The sequence below is a fragment of the Pipra filicauda genome, unplaced genomic scaffold (assembly GCF_003945595.2).
Source record: "Pipra filicauda isolate LSUMZ 115617 unplaced genomic scaffold, ASM394559v2 scaffold343_size770392_pilon, whole genome shotgun sequence".
NCBI classification, from domain to species: domain Eukaryota; kingdom Metazoa; phylum Chordata; class Aves; order Passeriformes; family Pipridae; genus Pipra; species Pipra filicauda.
In genome coordinates, this window is record NW_024104469.1 from 383,511 (window position 1) to 407,555 (window position 24,045).

Sequence of the window (24,045 nt, forward strand, 5' to 3'; positions counted from 1 at the left end):
ACCCCCAAGCTCCGCAGAGCACCGCACATCAGCGCGCCGCAGTGGGATCCCCATCTCGGCGCCCCGGCCGGAGCGGGACGGGGAGCCCCGCGGGGGACCACGCACCCCCGTGGAGGTGCGTGGAGGCGGCGGGCGGCGGGCTCAGAGCCCTCCCGGTCCCGGGGGGCGGCTCACAGGCAGGAAGCGTCCCGGGGCGGTGGCGGCAGATTGGCAGAGCCCTGCTCCAATGGAGCGGCGGCGGCGGCCCCGCCGGCTTCGCACCGCCTGCGCTACCGGCCGCAGCCAGCCCGGTGCGGGCGCCCCGCTCCCGGCCCCGCTCCCGCTCCGTCTAGCGCCATGGACACATAGCCGCGGCGCCACGCAGGAAGGTAGGAAACAGTGCCTCCCGTCCCCACCCCGGGAGGGGAATGGGTCGCCGCCGCCCCGACGCCGCGGTGAGGGGCGCGCGGCTGCGGGCAGGCGGCTCCCCGGGGCCGTTCTGCTGCCCGGGCGGAGAAAGTTGGGGAGGGAGGGGAGTGTGTGGAATGTGCCTGTCTGTCTGTGTCCGTGTCCCCTCAAAAAGTCGCTGGCAGGGATTTGCCCTCCCGCTCCCTCCCGTCTACCTATGGGTACCGGGTGCTGCTCCCCCTTCTCCGCCCTCCGCGCCTCCGCCTTGCCCGGAGATGCTCGGGGAGCAGACGGCGTTCCCGGGGTGGGGTCTTTGAGCTCCTTCCCCAACCTCCACAGACACCACCCCCCCTTCGCAATTTAGACAACCCCGCTGACTCTAAAGGGAGTTTTCTGGAGAAAGGCTGGAATGCCAGGCAAAGCGCCCCCCTGGCAGGGCCCCCTCTTCTCCTGGGGGGTCCAAGTAGGGAAAAGCTGCTCCCAATTAGGAGAGGCGCTGAGAGAGGCGCTTTCCCATGCGTGGGCGCTGGCAGGGCTCTCTGCCTTCCTTGTCCCTCCTTGCCCCAGGATGCTGTCTCAATCCCAACTTCTCTGTCCTCTGCCAGCCTCCACGAGTGCCCAGCCCTGAGCTGTGCCCACTGCCCCCCTCACAGGCTGGCTGTGTCACCCACCAGGTCCTGTCCAAGCTCTACCTCTGGGCTGGTGAAGGATGTCAAAGGGGTCAGAGGGGCTGTCCTCGGCTCAGACGTCGCTGTCAGCAAACCGAGACCCCACTGTGACAGGGCCTCTGGGTGCCTTGTGCCTGGTCACCGTGGATGGAGAGAAACCCAGAGCTACGGCAACTCGTAGATGTGTTGCTGTGCCCAAAATGGCGTTGGACTGACTGGCATTGGTGGCACAGCCAGAGCTGGGATATCCAGGGCTGGCTGAGCGCCTTGGGTGCCAGGAGGTGACCACTCCACGTCTGGCTGTCTCGTTTGCTGGAGGAGGTGGGGTGTTTGCACTCTCCCTGTTTATAGGAGAGCAGTTCACAGCAAGGTTACACGTGGAGCTACACTGAGCACACAGCATCCCAGCCTGGCACAGGGCAGGGGACTTTCAGAGGGAGCTGTGAGCTGGTGGAGGTCCTCCTGTGGCAGGGACAAGGATGAGACGTGGCTACAATGTTCCCTCAGCACCCATGCACTATCTGCTCCACCAACCTTGCTCTGTTCTGGGGAAGTGAAAAGGACAATATGTCCTCTCCAGAGAACTGTGAACTGAACTTGGCAGCCAAAGGGGGACTGGGGGGGGGGACACAGGGTCTAACACTGGGTGTCACCAACAGTGGGTGAACAGGGAATGTGAGTTTCAGTAGAGTGATAGGGAGGGCTCCCTGGAAGGTGCAGCTAAAGGCAGAGGTTGCCTGTGGGAATGTGGGAGAAAAGCAGCTCTGATTTTGCCCTTCCTACTCCAGGAAGAGGAACTTCTCAGGGAGGGGAAAACTTGACTTGATTATATCTAATAAGCCACTTTTTCCCTGTCCCAGCAGTGGGGGGAGGAGGATGCTTGGCCAAGTGCAGGCCCTGTTTGTGAACGATGAATGAATGACTCACGGCTCAACAAGTCTCCCTGCCGTTTTCATGTAGCAGCAGCAGCAGTTCCCCTTTGCAGCTGCTGGGTTCATCATGCAGAAGCTGTCATGCTGGATGGGCACCCAGGCAGCCCACATCCTACACATGGAGCTATCCTGCTCTTCTCACATGCCTCACCTGGTCTATCCTGAGCTGGGAAACCCCCACGGAGGGTGACAATGCATGGCATCCTTACCTGCCATGAACTAGCTGAGCATTCAGTTCAAACCCTCTCTTTCTACTCTGCTCTTATTCAAAGGCAACTCCAGACTCTTCCTGCTCACCCAGGCCTCAACCTCCCTCCGGTTTCCTGCCGAATGCGTTCCTGGAGAGCTTATTCCCCTGTGGGTTTGTGCCAACATTGTGCTTTTAGTTCAAGACCTCTTCTCCCTCTCCAGTGTTTACCCTACTGTATTTATAGCTTCCTTGTTAGGTTAAACAAGCCAAAGGATTCTTGCCTCCTCTTCTCCCGCGGGTTTGGCTCTGGAGGAAAACCCCTCGTGAGATGCTGCCCGCAGGAGGGGGCAGGTGCTGGCTTGTGTTTCTGCTCTTCTCCCTTTGGAAATTTTCAGCATCTCTCACAGCCTTTTTTCCCCTCTTCTTGTTCAGGCATGGGAAAGGGTGGCTCTGCTCCTGCCCAAAATATTGCCAAGGACAGAGCTTGGGTGGCATGGGAGCTCTTCCCTATGGGCAATACACTGGGGCTTCACCAGCATTTGAAATGCTGATACAATGCCAGCATCAGGAGTTAGCCCTGGGATGTCTGAGGTGACTTGCTGGAATGTTTAGAGAGTTTTGGTTTTTTCTAAGCGTTCCTGTGGTTACAACAGCATCACATGTATGAAAATCACCAAATCTCTCTGGTTGGGTGTGTCGTGACCTTATGACCCAAGTTCCTACCAGCAAAAATCTCCGTGCATCTCCTGGTGATGGTTTTCTCCTACCATCCAGGCTGTGAAGGTGGGGAAGGGCACAGATGCATTGTAGCTGAGTCTTCCCCAACAGCCAGACTCCATGGACCATTTCCATGGAAAAATGGAAAATTCCTCTGAAGATTAGAAGCAGGTTTGCAGTGTCAGGGATCAGCGTGTTAATGGGAATTATCTCTCAAGTCTGGCTGCTTCCCAGGTCTCTGAGTCACCTTGGCATGGGAGCAGAATGAGGTGAACTTTGGACTCTTTCGAAAGGTCACAGCACCTGCAGCCCCTGGAGCATCTGCTAAGCTTTCCAGTACAGGTGGGCAGCTGGGCTGAAAGATGCAATTCTTCCTTCTCTCCAGTGGTACAAGTCTGGGACATGGAAAAAGTCCCTGACAAATATCTCCTCCTCTGGTGTTTTGGGGTGTTTGAGGTGGGATAGATCCATGGGAAGAGGAATAAGAAGTCTGTCCAGACCTGATTTGCCTCCATCCTACCAGGACTGTGTGCGCTCTGTGGTCACACTGGTCACATCTGATCAGAGAGCTTGGACTCACTCCAGTGGGGATTGATCTTTTCTGAAAAAGCTTACAAGGAATTTTGGAAGTGTCTAGCCAGGGGACAGTGACATCCACCAGTACCCTGCTTGTACATGTTTCCTAAAGGTTCTTTTGGAGAGGACAAGCAGGCTGGAGGGACCTCAGGAGACCTGACATTATCACGCTGGCTTGTGCAGGTGACGATGGCCTGCATGCAGGTGAGACTGTGCATCAACCAGGAGAGGGGAGGATGCTGAAAGCATTTTGGAAATTAGCTGCTTGGCTCTGGTCCCTCCCGCTCAATATGGAGACATCTGAAATAGAAGCTGCCTAATGAAAACTGTTTCAAACCCGCAGAGATTGCCATATAGGGAGAGGTGGAGACGTTTAGGGCTCCTTCATCTAATGAAATCCTGATGGTGGAAAGAAGGTCATTTGGGCACCTTCTTGTTTACTGTATCTCCTAAAGAGAAATCAAGCAGTGCCAAATGTTGTTGAGAAGCCAGTGCTGAAGATGCACCAAGGGAAGAAGGGATGGGACAAGCTTCTAGCTTTGGGAGACCATCATCTCTGCAGCAGCTTGGGGAGAGTCTTCTGACCCACTGATTTTGGTGGGTGTTGTGCTCAGCTGCGGTTAATGCGGTTAAGTCTCATCCCACCTTGGGGAGCCTCAGACAGGGCTCGAGGCAGCTTCCTGTCATCCTGCTGGTGGCCTAAGGGGGGTGGATGTCCCCACAGAAGAGCACGTGGGAGGCAGTGGGGCTGGCACAGCATCCCTGGAGCACGTCCCCCTAGTCTAGCGTGGCTATACCCGTCCAGCTGTTTCCTTTGCCTTCCTGTGCTTTCACCATCCCCTTCCTTTGGGACAGAAAGCTTTCATCTTGGCCAGACCGATAGTCAGAGCTGGAGCCAGGACCTCACAAGCCCCTCTTTGATGAAAGTCGACACAGGCATCAGTGCCTTTTGAATTCAATAACATCGTGAAAGGCACAGTTCAGCCCTTGCCTTCCTGCAGAAGTAGATAGGGAAAACCAGACGGTGTTGTCATGCCAGGTCTCCATCGTGGTCCGGCCCGGTGCCGTGCTGGTGTTGCGACAGAGCTCCAGCAGCTGTGCTGAACAGCCCTGCAAAGGTCTCCAGGGATGGCCAGGCTGCAGTGGCCCAGCTTGGTTTCGCGAAAGCCGCTGTCACGCAGGGTGCCCAGGCCAGCTGGCATCTCTCCAGATTTCCTTGCAGGGACAGGGCCAGCCCCCAGCTGCTGGGGAGATCTGCAGGAGTCTTTGCTTTCCATGAGTTTTGCCTGAGGCCTCAAGGCTCAGGAGGAGCTGGTGGACCCGACCAGCTATTGCTCCATCCTCGTCTTGCAAGGGCCAACACGCAACCCCGGCGGGTTCTTCAGAGCTTTGGCTGCTTTTGATTTTTTTAGCTCCTGCAAGGCTCCTGGGGGCTGTTTTGTAGCTCCCTCGAGGCTGCTCCACCCCATCCTGGCTTAGAGTTTTGTAGCTTCATGGCTGGAGCATGGTTGTGCCAGGGGAAGCATGCCTTTTCCCTGGCCTCCGTGGTCCTGTGCCTGGCTCCATGTTCCTTCTCCAGCTGCGACTGTGCCTGAGGCCCTGGCACCCCAGCATCCAAAAAAACAGCTGAGTGCCTCCAGTTCCCTCGCTGCTGTGTTCCCTCTCCTTGCAGCACTAGGGCAGGGGCTGCACACAGCGAGAAGGATGAGGGCCCTTGAATGGATGAAAAACTTAAGATAGGCATGGTCTGTGGGGAAGGTCATCTTGGTTTTCACCCCTGGGGCACAGCTGGAGGAATTAGTTGGGGCTGGGGCAGAGTGTCCTGCTGCATCCCCAGGCAATGTCCCCATGAGACATATTCCCAGAAGGGTGAGGGTGCGTAATGGCGAGCAGGTCCAGCCGTGCATGGAGAATTTTCTTCCTCCAGTGCCTGGAAAGGTCCATGAGAGCTTTTTTTCACTTATTTTCTCCATCTACCAAGAGCAGAGGCATCCTGCAGTAGCATTTAACCCTCCTGGGGTATGCAGGGGACCTCACAGTGCTGCTGACAACGTGGCCGCTGCATCTCCATCAGCAGTGGCATTTCGGGGACAGCAGCAAACGCCTCCCCGCCATCCCTCACCACAACCAGAGGAGGGTGGAGCAGAGCCAGAGGCAGCATTTGCGGCCAGCTCTATGACTTTCCAATTACCAGCTCGCCTTGCCACCGCGTGAGAGGTTCCTGCACCTAATTTTTGGTGAAACGATCCATTTTTCTCAGTAATTTAATAGCGTGGGCAGGCTGCTTGCTGACGGGGAGCCAGCAGCCAGCACGGAGGAGCCTGTGTGCCGGGCTGCCGGCCGTAACCACCTTCCCTGGGCAACGCAGGAATGCTGACCTAATAGAACAGACATTTAAAGAGGAGTTTTGGAGAGCAGCTCAGCTCAGATTCGGCTCACGCACATGGCTTCTGATTGTAGCAGGGTCTTTCCATGCTCCCGCAGGTCCTGGGGACTGGCATGGGCAGAGGGGATATCCCTGATGGGAGCCGGACACCAGGGCATGAGCCATCCCAGCCGTCAGTAGGCACAGCAGTTGCCTTATTTTCCGGGAAAAAAAGTTGCTTCAGGGAGTCCAAGTTGTGAGCTGAGGCTGGGTTCAGTGCCCGGCTGCGGCTCTCCCAGGCTGGAAAAGCCGTGGTGTTTCACTCTTGACATTTTCCAAACGAGATGTTTTGATTTATTCTTTTTTTTTTTAATTTATTTTATTCCCCACCCCAAGGTAATGTTTGGAAGACAAATTTAGCTCGATTTAACTCAAACCAGTTTAAAAAAGTAAAACCACTGAAAACTAAACAAGGCCTATCATTTAGAACAAAATGTTTTGGTTTTCATTTTCCTTTTGGCATGAAAAACACAAACTTTTTTTTTTCCATTTTCCTCTTGACCTACAAACAATTTTGCTGTGTTTTTTTTTTTTTTCTCCTCCTGGTTAATTCCCAAGACCGCATTGTGCACTGAGGCCAGGGGACAGGCAAGCCCTGGTGCTGTTCCCAGTGGGACGGGGGTCCCAGGATAGGTGCTTCCCCATGGAGACCAGAGGAATCTTGCAAAGGCAAGCAGAAGCCCTTCTCCTCATTGCCAGCACTGACTCAGCTGGGAGCTCCCTGTGGAAAAGGGAGGCCTCTGGGTGTGGGTCTGTTCTGGCTCTCCTAGGGGGATGTGAACCCCTGGGCAGGGCGGAGCTGTGCTGCGAGTGCTGTGCTCTGCTGTTGGGCATCCCCACTGGGAAGGGCGAGCTCTGGCACTGCCTTCTCTCCTTGTTTATTCAGGTTTAAAATTAATCTGACCTTCCCCCGCTCAGACTTGTGCAAACATGGCACATCCCTGAGTGGGGAGCTCCCACCGGCCTGATGGGAACCTTGTCTGTCCATAACTTGTGGCATCACTGTCCCCTCTGGGTGAGGTCCCCACCAGGATCTGGGTGCGGGAGGTGCTGGGGAATGGTGGGGTGCCCACTGTCACTGTCGGTGTGTCAGCTTCCTCCTGGCAAAGGCACCTCTGGCCATAAGTCAGCACACGGTTAATCCTCCGGTATAAGCTGCCAGTGAGTGCCCGGATCTGGCGTCTCTGGGCTGGGCAAGGGGTGGCTGCAATGCTTCCATCCGGAGCAGGAGCCAGTGTACCAGAGCCAGCGGTTGTTCCCCCAGCCTTGATCCCCTCCATCGCCTGCCGACCCACCCTCAGCTGCCATACCTGCGTCCTTCATCCTTTGCCAGATCCCAGCTCTCCTCTTTGCCCCAGCCTCACCGGGCTGTCAGCCGAGCAGGGAACAGGGAAGGGACGATGGGAAGCAGCACTGGGGCTAGACCCGATGCAGAAGCAAGCGTCCGACTCATCCACCACCTGATTTTATTTTATTCCCCTCTCAGTGCCTCGCTGCATACCACAGCCGTGCTTTTTATAGCCCCCAGCTGCAGCCTCGGCGTGCTCCCAGCCAGCTCCCCGCCGCAGCCCTGCTCGCTCTGTGCCAGCAGCCCCGGCCGAGGGGGGATGGACAACATTCCCGGGGTCCCCGTGGCGGTTCAGCGAGAGGAGAGCACGGGCTGCGGAGGAAGGCAGATAATTAAACCCTAACCCGGAGCCACGCTCCCGTGCCGGCGGAGGCGTTTAAAGAGCCGCATTAGTCACCCCCGTCGTAGTCGGCGCGTGCCGCGTGCCAGGTCGAAGGCGAGCGCTGGTGGCCCGTCCGTCACCATCCCCTCTGGCTCTTCCCAGCCAGCCCAAGCCACCAGCTCCTTCCATGAGTCAGTCTGCTATGACATGGGGAATGCCAGCAGAGGGGGTACCCCTTCCACCCCCAATCTCCCCCCAGCCTTTTGGCGGGTTTACAGGGGCTAAAGTGAGATTAAAGGTTCCTGCCCGCTCCCCGGGAGCACTTTCATGAGCACCTGGGGCTTGCTGCTGCGTTTCCGCATCCCGCAGCCATTTCCACGGCTGGGATGTTGCTATGGGATCTGGCGCAAGGAGGAGGAGATGAGATAGGGGGTTCTGTTGCAGTCTGCGTGCCTGGAGCACCCCCCTCCATTAGGACGTGGGGTTTACAGAGCGGGGACGGCCGGCCAGCAGGCATGGAGTGATGAGCATCCTCGCTTGGAAGCAGCGGGGGGGCCCGGCGTCTCACTCCCCGGGCTTTCTCCAGACGTGATTTCACCACTGCGGGGAGGGAGCACGGCCAAGGGACAGGCCCTGCTCGCCCCGACGGCCCGGTTCTCCTGCCGGGGCATTAGTCATTTGGACCGTGGCTGGGGGTGGGATGTGGCTGTGGTCCCCATGAGACAAGGGTCGGGGGATTGGAGAGCCTGCACTTTTGGAATGCTGTCAGGGGAAAGGGGGAAGGATGGGGGCAGGGATTGATGAGGGGATTTCTGGGCTCCCAGCCCACTGTCCTCTCCTTGCTGAGCTGGGGAGGGGGACAGAAGGCAGTGGTGAAGCCAGATGTGCACTGGGCATCTGCAACCAAGCAGGTGGGCCAGGATGGGGCCATCTTTGCCGGGCTGATGCCTGTGGCTGTTTCCCACCCTCCTGGTTTGACTTTTCACAGCTGGACATGGCAGCATGGAGGCAGAGGCAATGCTGTGGAGAGGCACCATCTGCTTCAGGGATGGATTTGGGGAGATGTCCCAAGAAGAGGGCTTCTGCAGAGGTTTTTGGGTCCCTAGAGATGGGGGGAGCCCCATGGAATCCTACCATGTCCCCTTATTCAGTGGGGAAACAGAGGTGTTGGGTGCCCAGGGCTAATTCTGAGCCTTGACCAAAACACCATCCAGCTTGTCCTACTTCCATCAGAGATGTAGGGAGAGGCCAAACAGTGGAATACTGGTGGCGCTGCCATGTGGCTGCTGCCAAGCAGGACTTGGCAGCCTTGGCTCCATGCAGGCAGGGCAGTGAACAGGGGAATGCAGGGAGCTGTTGAGGAAGGGATGTGCAGGGATGGGTTTTACAAAACTGTAGCTGTAATTTTGACCCACTGTGGGTAGCTGTAGAGGGGTGGCCTCCAAAATCTGCTCCCTCCTGAAGATGAGAGTTTCACTCCTGTGGACTGGGGTCTCTCTGACAGCAGCTCAGTCCTTGGACGAGCTAAGGTGGCTGAGAGGCTGCGGGAAGGGGGAGCTGCTCGTGCTGCCGGCCAGGTGCCGAGCATGACGGGAGAGGGGAAAGCCTCGGAGACTCGTTCTGAAACAAGGCTGCCCTTTTATTCTACTTTACGACTGCATTTTAATATCCACAAACATCCCTCCCTCCCAGGGCTGCTGCCAGCAGAGCCTGCATTGCCTGTACTTGGCCTGCCGAGAAACCCCGGCCAAACCCTGGGCCCCAGCTCAGGGGAGAGGATTATTTTTCCCCCCTCGTTTTTTTGTAAGATATGTTTTCTATAGCTCTAATTGGATGGGCTTGAGCCCCAGCCAAGGCAAACACACCTGGGGGAGCCTCACTTTACAGACCCCATCTGCTGTGTCGGGGGCTCTGCTCCCTGCACAGCCGCTGCCTGGCCCCTTTATAGGGGAGGGGGCTGCTGGGGGTCGGGGGGGTAGGACCACTCCCACGCCAAACCACTGAGCAACCTCCGCGGAGGAGGAGAGCCCAGCGAGGCGGCGCAGGGAGATGGTGCAGAGGCATTGGAGGCACCCAGCAGAGCCCCATCCCACAGCAAGATTCCAGCCCGGCGTGGAGCTGAGGTATCTCCCCCCTGCCAGTGCTGCTGTGGTGGCACAGGGCTCTGTGCCCACCGGGGTGTGATGCTGTGGGTGGGAGATGCAGCGGGTACCAGCAATGTTTTGCCTTCCTGGGGTGACCGCATGTATATCAAGGGTTTGCAGCCCCCCAAATTTGCATGTGCCTGTGGAGGGAGAATGTGGGGGCTCCTCAGCATGTTGGGGTGTGTTTTGGGCTGCAGGACCACCTACCCAGTGAAACTCATCCAGGGACTGTTTGGGAAAGCAAGCAAGGGACATCAGCATGCCAGGCCACTACAATGGCTTGCATTGACAGCCAAATCCATGCTGGACTGAGCTTTGGGTGCTTCTTCCTGCAACTGCTGACTTTTTTTGTGGGTCTACTCAGCTGGACTCTTCTCCTTGAAGTTGTTTCAGGGTCTACCTCCAGTGCTCCCCTTACCAGTCTGCTGTGCAGTGCTGGCACCCCCGTGCCAGGGTCTCATGGGTTTCATACCACATCAGTGCTTAGCCAGAGCCAAGAGAGCTCTTGGGGGTCTCTGCTTGACCACATTGGGGTCCCACCTCTTCTGGCACTGGGGTGCCTGCCCTGACAGTGTGATGTGGGCCAGGGAGGATCGGCATCCTTGGGTGGCACCCAGCACTTGGCTCATCCTGGGGTACATTTTGTCCCCCCTTCCATGTGCCATCTCCTAGGGATGTGCAAGGCACAGTGCTGTCCCCCACTCCATCCTCAGGGATGTATTTAGCACATCATCCCCTCTTTCTCCGCCTGCCCATGCAGTGAGCCGGCAGCACTGAGCAGGCATCACCACTGCAAGCTGCCCTCCTGGTGCTCAAGGTGCCACTGACTGCTCCAAGGAGGAACTCTGGCACTCCCTTCGCCCTTGTCCCTCTGGCTGGTGCTATGGAGATGCTGCCTGCCTAGGGAAATACTATGGGGTTTTGAGTGCATTGCCATCGCGGTGCACCCAAGCACTTTGCATCAGCATCGCTGACTTGGAGCAATAAGAACTGAAGTGGCAGCTTAAAATCCAAAAGGTAGGAACCAGCCTCACCAGGACCTACTGTTTCCCTTCAGGCAATGGGCTGGGCTGGGGGGGTTGTACAGGCTGGGATATGCTTCTTTCCCCCTCTGGCAAGTGTGCCAGGCCAGAGGATTTCTCTGTGCGTGGCTGGGCTTTGGGGCATAGCCGGAGCTGGGGCTGTGCAGAGGGCAACTCAAGCATTTCGTGAAGGATTTTGGAGCTATCTTGGCCTCCAGTCAGAGCAGGCTGCAACAGGAACATTTCGAAATTCTTTTGGATGAGGAAAATTCCACGGGCAGCCCCCCTCCAGAGAAAGTTTGGGATGGCTGAAATGTTTGGAGTGAGAGGCTGCTTGCTTTTGTTTACTCTGAACTATAACATTGGAAGGGGGGGAATCCAAAGGAGAAAAAAAGACAATAGGATCGTGTAAACAGAGCTGGCCCTGAGTCGGGCCGAGGCGGCTCTCCAGCACTGGGGAAGAAGATGTGTCAGCACACTCACTGGATTGCCCTGCTTTCCCCCATTCGGATACGATCACACTTAATCTTTCAGGAGAACTTGGCTGGGTTTTTTTCCCCTAGCAGAAAACGAGCTGGACAGTGTTTTTCCAACCTTCTCAACTCAGGCAGGGCTCAGCCCCATCCCCTGGCTCTGTGCTGCAGCCCCCAGCTTTTTCCCACTTTTTACTGCTTTTCCACCTCTCCTTTTGGCTTGGGGGCTGCCATCTGATTAACTTGCAAGAGGTTTGGGGCATGGGTGCTGCCTCAGTGGGGTGTTTCCCCAGCATCTGTCCCTGCCATGTGCCTCTCCTGAGCTGCCTCTGCTCAAACTTGGTGATCTGAGGTGTCTTTTACAACCTTAATTATTCAGTGATTCTATTAAAGCAGGTAGGGTTGACTCCAAGGTTGGAGAAGACAGACCATGGCTGTCCCACTAGGCGCCAGAAACTGGCACCGGCATCCCCACATCACACATTGTCAGGGGTCTGCAACTTCCATCCCTTCCCCCCACCCATAGTGGTGTACAACAGGTTAACAGGCCACCCTTTGGTGGTGGCTTTATTTGGCTGCCCAGGTGGTCCTTAATGACTCCTGAAATCCATCTCCAGCCCAAAAGGGATTTTGTTTTGCAAAAGGAGTGACAGCAAATTGCTAGCTGGGGGAGCATTTGTGTAAGGTGAGCTGTTTATTTTGGCCCTGCAGGGTTTTGGCTGACCCGTGCGCCTTCATGCCTCAGGGATGGAGCTGAGCCCGATGGCTTCTGGGCTCTGGCCAGCTTTGGAGCAGGGGGAGGGATGGGGGAGCACCAGGCATGGGGATGCTGTGGGGCCCTTCTCCAGATCAGGGTTCCCAGCTCCAGGCTGCATCAGGAGCATCGGAAGAAGCTGGATTTGCCTGGGCATTCACATGTATGTACAGACATATCTGTCCCCTGCATTTATGCATGTGTATGCTCTTGTATCAGCTCTAGGGCCAGCTTATGGGGGAGCTTTGTTCTGGGAGATGCAAATGATACGGGGGGGGCAACATGCTGGGTTGCAGGGTGGTACCCGGCTGCTCTGTCCTGCTGGAAGCTGCGAGTTCACTGAATTCGCTGCCAGCCTGGGCTGAGCCCAGGAGCAGAAAAATATCCCAAATCCTAAAATGTTCCTGGGACAGGAAAAGCCTTTCCCACCCTGTTCTAATCACAGGGTGGCCCGGCTCTCTGCTGGCAGGTCCCACCCGTGTCCCCAGATCCGGCACTGTGCCCAGCCCTGTCCTGCAACCATGTGCCAAGGACAGTGGGGATGCAGCACACTCCCCCCCCCCAGCTTTCATGCCTCCACCCTAAAAATAATCTCCAAGCTGTAAAGAAACTCACCAACACTACAGCTACAGCTCTGGTAGGTTTCTTTACAGCTGAGAAATTATTTTTAGGAATTTCTCTGGCACGTGGCTTTGGAGAGGAGAATGGGGGGATGGAGATGGAGAGGGGGGCGCCCCTTCTCTCCCCCCTCGGAATGCAGCGCTGCCAGCTGGCACGGTGTTGGGGCTGCTGGCTGCTAACAGAGCCCTCGCTGTTTTGGCCCTTGCCAATGCCTCCGGTTACAACCGGGAGCCAGAGACTTTTTCCCGCAGGATGGAGCAGAGGAGGGCGGAAATCAGGGCGTTGGGGTGGGAGTTTCCCGGCTGGGGTAGGAGCAGAGCCTGACCTCCACGATGCTGCTGGCATGCTGAGGTGTGTGGTGGCCCCCCGGCCCCAGGAACCGATAGCAGCTGCTGGCTCCACAGAGGAGAGAGGTGACCCTTGGGTTACTGGGGGGGTCTGGGCTTGGCTTTGGACACCAGTGGGGCTGTGGTCAACTGGGCATCAGCAGAGGGTATTGGAGGGGGTTGGTCTGGATGGAGACTTGCATTGTACCTGGCTGTGGACATAACTGGTTCCATGGGCAGTGCTGGGGTTATCCCTGAGTTTGGGCTGAGCTGGAGTTAACCCCACTCTTGGGCTGCATTTGGTTTAGCCCCACATTTGAACTGTGTAACCCCATGATTGGGCTATGCTGAGGTTAACCCTGTGTTTGAGCTGAGCTGGGGTTAACCCCACTCCTGAACTGCACTGAGTTTAACTCCACATTTGGATGGCATAACCCCACATTTCAGCTGTGCTGGGTCTAACCTCACATTTTGGCTGAGCTGGGTTTAACTCCACTCCTGGGCTGCGCTGGGTTTAACCATGTATTTGGACTGCACTGGATTTAACCCCAAGTTTGGACTTCACTGGAATTAATTCCTCTCCTGAGTGTGGCTTAGTGGAATTTAATTTTGCTCCTGGATTGCATGGGGTATAATCTCAATTTTGGACTGCCCTGAGTTAAATCTCACACTGGGACTTTACTGGGTTTAGTCCCACATTCAGCCCCTGTGCACAGGGCTTATTGGACTGCAGTGTCCTCACAAGGAAAGACTCCAACTGGTTTTACTGGTTTAACTGGGGTAATTACAATGTGCTGGGGTTGCACTGGCTGCAGCTGTGCATGTGTGTGTGCTGGCCCAGCCCAGCATGGCATGGTACCCACAGCATGTATGGGGATCCATGCACCCCACCAAAGTGGCACAGAGGAAAACAGCCCTTTTTGAGCTCCCCAGGGCACTGGAGGGGCTGGGGACAGTGCACAGAGTATCACCCAAGGTGGGCAAGGTATTGCCTCAAGTGTGACTGTGCGTGGCCCCAGTGGCCCTAGAGGTGGTGGGGAACATGCTTCCTTCCCTCCCAGCACCCTGCTGGGCTTTCTCCATGCAGCCAGTGGCTGGGAGGGTGCCAGTGGTTGTTGCAGGGGGTTGTTGCTCCTCACACCCCAAAGGTGCGTGTTCCTGCAATGATGATGAAAATCACCAAGGATGCAGGGGTGGAGTGCTTGCAGGTCTCTGGGTGGATCAGTGGGCACAGGGAGGTACTCGGACCATGCCATGGGTCCTCACAGTGGGACATGGTGCTTCTGCAGGGCTTCCAAGGGGAGAGGGACTAGTGGGGCACTGCTCCCAGCCCCACAGGAAAACTAGGAGAGGGGAATTCCTGCTGCTTTGAAATGTCGCCTGTAGGATGGCATTCCAACATAGGACATGTTTACTACAGCAGGCACTGGCAGAAAAGAGGGTTTGGAGTGCAGGGCTGGGGAAGCACCCCCGGCTCAGGATCAGGAGTACAGAGTGATGCCATCTCTGGGGCATTAGAGCCAGCTTTGGGTCTTTGCCCATTGCAGAGTGGCTTTTTGCAGGTGGGGGACTCTGTCAGGGCCTGGCACATGGCAGGCAGAGCTGCCAAGTGCTCTTGGGTCATTTGCCATATCTCTGTTACAGCAATGCTGCCTCTGACCACCCTGAGGAGAGGTTAGGAGGCATCTCAGTTTTCTGTACTCAGTGGGGAGCATCTCACATGTCCCCATTGCCATCTGCAGCCCCGAGGCACAGTGTCATCTGTTTCTGTCCCCATCCCCACCATCCCGGCTCTGTGTGCGGCCCATTCTCTTTGAAGAGTGACTTCAAATGAAGCAAAACAAAAATCCCTAAAAAAACAAAACCCACTGTCTTTTAAAGCACTGAGCGCAATGGAAAGTTGGCTTCCCCCAGGAATCTGTGCCGGGCTTTGCCAGGCCACGGCAGGGCACAGCACAGAGCAGCTGTGCTGAGGGGACTGCCCCACCCCACATGGACATCAGTGCTGGTGCACATAGCTGTGATTTTGGGGGAAGTTTTGGCTCACAGCATTTAATTTTGGATGCAGGAAGGGGCCTATGGCAGGATTTCTCCCCGCTACTCCCCAAAAATTTTGGATGAGCTCAAATGGTGCCCAGTGGAAGAGCAGGGTTGGTGCAGGGTGGAGCATGGCACCTTGTGTGTCTGGCTCACATTCATGGGTACCACAGGCAGCCTGGCCACCCTGGCCATGCCAGTGACAAGAGCATTCCATGCTAATGGAGCAGGATCTGGCACCACTGCCCTTCCTGCCAGGACCAAACCACTCCCCCAGGCTGAACTGGGTCCCTCTGCCCTGGCCATGGCACTGGGAAATCACACAGCCCTGGGCAGGCGGCAGACGGCTCTTCGACCAGGATTAGCATGCAGGCAGGAAAAAAAGCTCTGATTGTTCCCTCCATCCCGGCTTGGCTCCGGGACCACTGGGCTGGGACTCTGAGTCCCCAGAATGTGTCACCACTGGTTCAAGCATGAAGGGATGTTTTCTCTGCCTGTGTGCCCATTTGTGGGGGTGCAGAGCCACCAAGGAAGGTGGCCCGGCCATGCACACCCATGTGTTCATCTGCACGCTTGTTTTTCCCTTGGCCAGGGTGTTCGGTGGCAGAAAATACAGGAATCCTTCCTGGGCGGGCTGTCTTGCAGCACCAGGCCCCCTGCCATGCCACTGCACCCAGGGATGAGGGCTCCAGGTCTTCCCTGGCTCTTTGGCTCCTTCCGCTTTTGTTTGTGGCCTTTGGGCAGGGCAGGAAGGGCTTGCCCTGCTTCTTCTCTCTGCAGTGGTGCTCAGTTGGAGATAGGTTTTTGGCAATGCTTCTGGAGGTCATTCACTAAGACAATGTGCGACTGGAGGGGCTTGGAGCTGTCCTCCCCCACACTGTGCTGGGAGGGGTGCCCCTGTGAGGCAAGGCATGGGGTGGTGGGGTGAGGATGGGGACTGCTTGGCGGGGGCCCTGGGACAAAGGGTGTTGAAGGGTGGAGGATGCAGAGTGGGCCTCAGGATGAGTGGTGTTAGAGTTAGGGTTGGGATTGAGTTTAGGGTCTAGGTTAGTGGTCCCTAACTAGACTTAACCACTGGGGTCATTATGGGGATGTGTTGGAATTCAGCTGGGGGCAAGGTCTGCAGGAATGTCCTCTGCCACCAGGTGAGGCTCTGAGGTGCCTCTGGGTCCTCTGGTGTTACCAGCCCCAGACAGGCCAGGCCAGGCAGGGCTTCTTACAGTGTTCCCTGGGGACATTAGCAGTGTCTGGCTGCAAATCGTGACATGCCCCCAAGCTCTTCCCTTGTCCATACAGGGAAAGAGGCCTTTCAGTGTTGCAGCTGCAGGGTCATTTTTCCAGACTGGCCTTGAACCAATCAGCGTCCCTAAGACCAGGCAACCTCATGTCAGCAGTGAGCCAGTGCCCAGAGCATGTTCTCCTGCCACAGAGCAACATGGTGAGGGTGAGTGAAGGGTGCAGCAGCTCTGTCTTCACCCTCTGCAGCGTTTGAAAAAACAGGGTGGTCAGGAGAAGAAATTATTTTATTTTAAAACCATTTTTCTCTTTCTATACTAACCCATTCTCCCTTTTTTCTGACATCCTCCTTTTCACCCCCCACAGAACCATCTCTTCACTCTGGCCCACGTGGTGTATGGAGTTATTTTTGGTCACTGCTTTTAAGACAAAATACACTCATTTCTGTCTTCTTTTTTTCTTTTTTTTTCCATCGCCAAAATATTTTACTTTCAGGCCAAATGTTCCCAGTTACTTACCAGCATAGTTTTGGCAGAGACCTTTTAACTGATGTTTTTTGGGAACATTTCTACTGGTGGTTTGGTAGGAAAAGCTTATGACAGTCTCATGAAATTATTTACATTTTGGGCTTGTGCTTGAGGCTGCCTGGCATGTTCAGGACAGGGTTGATGTGGGGTGCCACACGCCTTCCCCCCTGCAGCAGATTGCCTTGTAGCTCTCATTTCCTTCTCCAGGCGGTTTGGTCTGTGACCACGGGCACCCGACCGCAGGAGGGGAACCAGCAGCTGCTCTGGGGTGCCTTTGCTGGGCTGGAGCATCCATCCCTCCAGTCTCTCAGCTGTTGAACCCTGGGGGACACAGATTTATGCCTGCACTTGGGGCTGACAGGGAGCTCACTGCCTCCTGTGCCTGCAACCCCTGTCTGCTTGCACGTGAGAGCAGAGCCCAGCAGTGTGAGTGTAAATAATAGGCCTATCCATTCATGAGGGGTGGGCAGAAGGGTCTTCTAGGGAGAAATGCTTAATTTCTGACTGATACAGACAGTGTGATGGTGCTGATAGGGACAGTGTGATGCTGGCCAGGATGGATGCCCTGGCATAATGCTGGCTGGCACAGACAGGGTGATGTGGCTTGTGTGGATGGATGGGGTGATGCTGTCTGGGATGGACAGGGTGACACTGGCTGAGATGTGCAGTACTATGTAGGCAAGACCAGATGCAGGGTAATGCTGGCTGGCACAGACAGGGTGATGCTGGCTGGGGTGGATGACTTAAAGCAATGCTGGCTGCAGTGGGCAGGGTGATACTGGTAGGGTAGGACAGGGCAATGCTGACTGTGTTGGCCAGGATGATGCTGACTGATATGTGCAGGTTGGGATGCGTATGTTGATATGTGTAGGTTGGGATGGAAAAGGTGATGCTGGTAGGGAGACTCCAGTTTGTGGCAGGGGTTGACCCATGAAGAGCTGGGTGCACATCCCTGACTCCACATCCCCTGCACTTCTCACCCCAGAGCCACTGGTGATCTCTGAGTGTGAGGAAGGGATTTCAGGGCCATTCAGCCACAAATGGCCCAAAGGGGTCATAGATCTACATGGAACCAGCCTCATGGACCAGATCTACGTAGATCTACATGGACCAGCCTCACAGTGGGTGCAGGCATGGGCAGTGATGTGGGACTTGGTACAGCCTGAGTTTTCACAGTCCTGCTCTCCATGGCTGTGTGAGCCTGTTTAGATCTAACTGCTGTCTCCTTCCATGTAAATACAGGCCAGAATTTCTCTTTGGTCCCTTCCCACTCCAACTGCACTTTCACAGGTCTCTGGACCACCCTGGGACTGGGAGCCAGCCAAGGCTTCCAACACAGGATTGCAATGGCAAAGAACCCTTAATTCTGCCAACCCACACATCCCCAGCCTCCTGGTCAATGTCTACCCTTTGCATCCCCCCTCCAGGCACAGGGACTGCCAGCAGCCAGGAATCAGCTGTGACTGTGGCACAGACCCTGCCAGATGTCACAGCTGGTGTCCTGGGATTTGGTCCTCGTGCTGTCCCCAGCAGGATGGAATGAGACAAGAAGGAGATGCAGGGTCCATGGTCCTGCAGGAATGCTCTGTGATGTGGACCCTGCCAGCTGTTCTACTGCAGGGGATAACACCCTTTTTCTTTCTGCTCTGCCTCCCCAGATGCGCAGTTCCATCCCAGGCCTGGGCAGGGTGATGGTGTTCCTTGCAGCAGCCCTGGCATCAGCCTCGCTCGCCGTCCCTGGGAGTTGGGGAGAGGAAGGTGAGCCCGCACTGAGCCCCCCACATAGCCCCCCCATCCCAGGCATGAGGACCCTGAGGGCACCCCATTCCCCCCAGACAGGAACAGACCTACCAGAACTAGGGCACTCATGGAACGCAGCCCTTTGGTGATGGGCATCCTCTGGCCAGTGCCCCCCTGCATCCGCTCGTTACCCAACCCCAGCTGGAACCAGTCCCTACTAGTCCTCCACTGTGGTACCTGTGTGAAGCAAGACCCCACAGCCAGTACCCACTGCGGGATACAGCCACAACCTGTCCACCTCCACTCCCAGCCCTTGCATGGGGTGTCATGGAGTGCTAACACTCATGTGGGGATATGTGTCCCTCCAGGTGTGCAGTATGGACAGCTGGGCTCAGATGTGACCCTGTCGTGCGCTGGTGCCCCTGCTGGGTAGGTCTTTTCCATGTACACTGGAGGATTTATCCAATGGAATGGTTTACAGGGTGGGCCTGAGATGACCTGCCATTCCTGTCCTCTAATGCAGCCTGCCCGGTCTCTCCTCTCCAGCTCACCAGTGCAATGGAGACGGGCAGGTGCTGCGGCACTGCCAGAGGGCTCAGCCATCCAGCAGGGAGCCCTGGTGCTGCCAAGTGCCAGCTTGGCCTCCATGGGAACATACAGCTGCCATGGCGAGGACGGTGGCCTCCTGCACGCCGTTTCCCTGCGTCTGGGGCGTGAGTAGCGTGTCTGCTGGCTGGGCTATTGCATGGGTGTCACCCCACTGGGATGGGTCAGTGATGCCTGCACCCCTGCCAAGGGCTTGCCAAAAGGGGTCTTTGGCATCTCTGTGTGCTGGATGTGCTGTGGGATGGGGCGCCCTCACTGACTGTCACTTTCCCCTGGACCTCAGACCTGCCAGGAGTCCCATTTGTGTCCTGCAGAGCATCTGACTACGAGAATTTCTCTTGCTCCTGGACCTCCAGTGTGGAGACCTTCCTGCCCACCAGATACATCACCACATACAGGTGATGTATCCCCACAGGGCATGGACTGGGGGGGTTATGGGGTGAGCTCTGGATCCCAGCCAAGGTTGAACACCAAATCCAGCTGGCCATCCCACCCACACCCTGGGTTCACCTCCTGCCTCAAGGACCATGCTGCACCCCTGAGCAGGTCATGTTTTGGAGTGAGCGAAGCTCCAAGCATTTAATTGCTACCTGGGGGGACCTCAGCATCACTGCGGGGCTGGCACAGGCAGGCTCCCGCCCTACTGACAGTTCTACCAGCACCAGAGGGACTATAAAAGAGAAGCAGGTCATCTGCAAGCCGCTATGCTCCGGCATGCTTTGGAATGAAAGGAGCCCTGACAGCATCGCTGCTTCTAATTATCCCTGCGAGCCAAATTAGCGAGTGGCTTTGAAGTCCAGCAGAGCTCATAAAGTACAGCCCTGCTGAAAGCTTCAAGAGCCGGGGGCTTGGTGCTGAGGGGGCTGCGTGGAACATAAGGGGCTCTGCAGGGAGGGGGTAGTGAGAAGCAAGGGATTTGGGGGGCTCTGGGGGAAGTGTGAAGCTGCTTTTAGCAGCGTCTCTGCATCTTTGCTGCTGTGTGATGAAACTCCAGGCAGGGAAGGGGGTCCTCTGGGGAAGACCCTCTTGGACCCCACAATCTCTTTTCCCTGGGACCCCCACCTCCTGCTGCCAGGCTGCTCACTAACAGAGGTGGATATGGTTTTAGTTCTGTCTCCCTTGCTGTCACATCTGTATAGATGTGGGAGTAAGGGGCTATTCTTCAGTGTGGAGACCCCTGTCTCTCCTCTGGGTCACAATGGGGTTGGCTTCATGCTGCCCCCTCATCCTCATCACCTGCTTTTTCATCTGTCTCCATGGCAGGAAGAAATCGCTGACAGGTGAAGAGAAGCGGAGGTAGGATTGACTCCCACCCTGCTCCTGCTCCCTTGGGACTGGGCCCCATTCCAAAGGTTCTGCTGCAGCCTTCAGCAGAGACCCCAAAGTGAGGGCTGGGGGTCCCCGTTGGGGAGCCATCTACCTAAGGCTGGGGGTTTGGGAGAAGGGCTTGCCCCATGAAGGGACCTTCCCAGGGGGACTGGAGCTGGGATGGGGGTCCCTTCTGTTGTGCTCAGAGGGACATGGTGGACTCTGGAAGGGTGAGTGCAACTGAGCCGGAGGGGCTGCCTCCTCCACTAGAGTCTTGGCGTGGAGGTCTCCCATGGCACCTCCTTGGCAGTGTTGGGAAACTATGCGTGGTGGGAGGTAGGACATGTCACCACCCTGCCTCCCCACCTACAGGAACAAGAATGGGCACGTGGGGCTGTGCCTGCAGGATCCATCCCGCCCTGGCACCTGCACTGTCCACAGGTCAGAGTTCTGGAGCTCCTACAGGATGAACATCACTGAGGTGAACCCCCTGGGCTTCAGCTACCGCCTTCTTGATGTCACCATGCAGGCCATTAGTGAGTCCCCATCCATCCGTCTGCCTGTCCCAGTGTTCATCCATCCCCCGGGCTGTTACATTTGGGTGACAGAGGGGAACCCAACCTCTCCCTGCATGGCAGTGCCGTGTGACAGGGGCCTTCTGTCCTCTCTCTCACAGTTAAGCCAGATCCTCCAGAGGGCTTGGTGGTGGAGCCCATTCCCCTGGCCCCACGGCGGCTCCACGTGAGCTGGAAGTACCCCTCCTCCTGGCCCAAAGAACCCCACTTCCAGCTAAGGTTTCGGCTCCAGTACCGACCTGTCATCCACCGTTCCTGGTCTGTGGTAAGCGCTGTGCAAGGAAAGGCAAAGGCAGCATGGGAGCAGGGTGTGCATGGGGCTGGAGAGGGCAGTGGGGGATGCCCCTGCCTGCCCCACACCTCCCCTCTGCTGGCACAGGTAGAGACAGTGAACCTGTCAGAGGTTATCACAGATGCCTTCGCCGGGCTGGAACACGTGGTCCAAGTCAGTGCCAAGGATTTCCTGGATGCGGGGAATTGGAGCGAGTGGAGTGCAGAGGCCCGGGCAACACCAGTCAGAGGTGAGAGGGGGACAGGCTGCATCCCCCAGCAGCCCTACCATGTTGCATCATCCCTCCCTGAAGTCCCTCCAGCACCCTGAGCTGCCTCTTTCCAGTCACTTCTCCATGGCACCCATTCCCCCAAATACCAACCAGAGCAAGTCTCAGCTCCTGGGCCACTTAAAGTTGGGAGGCAGAGCTGCAGGAGGAGAAAACATCTCCCAGCCCATAGCAGATGTGCTGCTGTGCATAGCAGATGTACTGCTGCCGTTTGGGGATTGTCCCCTGCAGACTTGGGGCAGAGTGGGGTTCCCAGAGCACCTATAGCACCTTGAGGGCACCCTAGGGCTCGTGGGATTTCTGGGGCATAAGGGTACCTTCTTTGCTCCTCTCTGTGGGTCCCTGCAGTTCTGTGCATACTTTTGGGTGAACGTTTCCATCCCCTCTGTCCTTCCAGACCTGGCCACCACAGCGAGTGAAGAAACCACTACAGAGGCCAGACTAGAGAGCCTGGCTGAGGAGCCCTCCCAGGCTCCCAACCCTGAGCCCATCAGTGAGTAGAGATGGGGTGGCAGTCAGGAGTGCCAGGGTGGGCACATGTGTGGCTTAGTGCAATGGGAAGGGTCTCTTGCTCCATGCCCTTGTGTGGCTGGGCTGGTGGGGTGTCCAGGAGCTTGCAATAGGGTCCCCCAGATGCTGGGGACTGTGGTATCCCTTGGCTGTGACAGTCTCTCTGTTCCAGACCGCAGTGACCCCTTGGAGAAGATGGCTGTCCTGGTGTCCCTTGGGATCTTTGCCTTCTTCGTCCTAGCTGCTGTTCTCATCATCACCATCTTCATCTGGTAGGTTGAGTTTTGAGACTGAGGGGTCTGTATGATTGCTGTCCCCATCCCATTCTTGCACCTGAACCCTCAGCATGGAGTGTCCTGTGTCCCCTGAGCCCTACTCTGGGGTCCCTGCCAAGACAGACTTGATGCTCCATAGGGTGGTTTATGCTCCCCTTGCAACCCCCTGTCACATCCAAGCCTATTCCCAGCGCACTCAGTGCTGCCCAGTCTGCCTGGGGTCTTTCCAATGAGCCCAGATCCATGGGAACTTTCTCTGTATTCCCCAAAGATGCTGCTACTACTAACACCCCACCAAAGGCTCCTGCCTTGCTGGGGGCTCTCATGCTCCAGAGTCAGCGCAGACACCCCTTCATATGTCTTTGCTTCTTAAGAGTTCTACACTGGGCACTGCCCACTCTCCTTGCCGTGCTGTCACTCTGCTGTCAATCCCTGTTCCCAGCTCAGTCCTCCTCTATCTCATGACCAGCTTCTGCTGTAGCCCTGGACATGACCCGACAGAGAGGTTAAGCTGAGCTGGGCACAGTTGGGCACAGATGGATGGGAACACAGAGCAGGATCACTGGGGTTGTGGGCAATCCCAATGCTCCAGGGAGCTGCTTGGGGTCTTCAGCCATTACTGCTCTTTTCCCCAGGCTCCGGATGAGGAAACATGGCAAGGACAAGACCAAACCCAACTTCTTGGTTGCTGCCACCCACTTGAAGGCACTACCAAGTGAGTCATGGTGCAGGGCGGGTAATGGGGCCAATGAGAGGCAGGGAGTGGGAAGCGGGGAGCAGGTCAGTGCCCCCTTGACACCCTGTCTTCTCTCTTGGCAGAAGCCCAGATCCTGTAGTGAGCCCTGGCCGATCCCTGCTCCCTGCACCTGCTTGCCCACACGTGGGACTTGATGCCACTGCTGGCCCCCAAGGATCCCACACCTCCTGGGTCACCCACAGCTGTGGACACTGCCAGAGCCCCAACACCCTTGGGCTGCAGGATGGATCCTAAGGAGAGAGGTTCTGGCTCCCAGGAGCATTGGACTGCCCAAGCCCACCAGGAGCCGGCTGGAGTCACTTCAGGCTCAGGGTGACAGGCCAGCTCCACCTCTGAGCGCTGCTAAACAAATGGGGATAAGACACTGAGCCAGCCCCACTTCACTGCCTAGTGTTGAGGGGGACCATGGGTGTAGGCTCCCGGGGGTGCCGGGCATCAGTGAGCAGGGGGTGCTGAGCCTTGCCCGCCACCGCCCACCAGCCGCCAGCAGGTGGAAGAGAACTGCCCCCACCCCTTCCCTCTGCCCCTCTCCCCCATGCTGTGGCTGGATGGAGCAGTGATGCCAATAAAGGAGTTACGCCAATGTCCCCAGTAAAGGGGATATGCCATTGGCACTGCCCAGACAAGACCTTACAGATGATGCTGGGCCAGGGGAGAGGTAAGTAGCACTAGGTGAGATGCCAGCTCGGGACGGTCCTTGCAGGAGGTGCACATCCAGCAGGGCCAGTCCCCAAGCCGGTCAGCACCCTCCCAAGGTGCCTGGAGGGGCTGAGAGAGACCCTTGCCCAGGCCAGCCCTTGCTAAGTGCCAGAAGACAATGCAGGCAGCTGTGTGGGATGTCTCCCCTGCCCTCGCCAGCCCGGCAGCAGGGACAGGACCCTCTGCACAGCCCTCCTTGCTCTGCATGTGGCCCCCTTGCTGCACATCGACACAGCCCCTCTAATGGCTTCCATGTGTTGGCACCACCCAACCCCTGTGCTCAGTGCCAGCAGCCCAATGAGATCCAGAT

General features: G+C 56.8%; 1 protein-coding gene across 3 annotated transcripts; it reads left to right on the forward strand.

Moving 5' to 3' along the window:
* Positions 1 to 269: 269 nt before the first annotated feature.
* IL11RA (interleukin 11 receptor subunit alpha) lies at positions 270 to 23,659 on the forward strand. Of its 3 annotated transcripts, none has more exons than XM_027722269.1 (13): positions 270 to 368; positions 18,364 to 18,463; positions 18,814 to 18,874; positions 18,992 to 19,158; positions 19,335 to 19,449; positions 20,315 to 20,347; positions 20,732 to 20,895; positions 21,036 to 21,199; positions 21,314 to 21,455; positions 21,892 to 21,987; positions 22,177 to 22,276; positions 22,915 to 22,994; positions 23,099 to 23,659. In XM_027722269.1, the coding sequence occupies exons 2-13, from the start codon at positions 18,364 to 18,366 to the stop codon at positions 23,113 to 23,115; spliced, it is 1,239 nt and encodes a 412-aa protein (XP_027578070.1). In that variant the 5' UTR covers positions 270 to 368; the 3' UTR covers positions 23,116 to 23,659. The 3 variants fall into 3 exon arrangements, with proteins under 3 accessions (XP_027578070.1, XP_039240196.1, XP_039240195.1); XM_039384262.1 differs by lacking the exon at positions 270 to 368 and adding an exon at positions 12,925 to 12,992; XM_039384261.1 differs by lacking the exon at positions 270 to 368 and adding an exon at positions 16,298 to 16,386.
* The last annotated feature ends 386 nt before the right edge of the window (positions 23,660 to 24,045 follow it).

Coding starts and splice junctions, on each gene's coding strand:
- IL11RA (XM_039384261.1), top strand. CDS start 16,327: ATGTCAGCAGTGAGCCAGTGCCCAGAGCATGTTCTCCTGCCACAGAGC. Junction 16,387..18,363: donor CACAGAGCAACATGGTGAGG/GTGAGTGAAGGG, acceptor CTGCCTCCCCAG/ATGCGCAGTTCCATCCCAGG. Junction 21,456..21,891: donor CCGGGCAACACCAGTCAGAG/GTGAGAGGGGGA, acceptor CTGTCCTTCCAG/ACCTGGCCACCACAGCGAGT.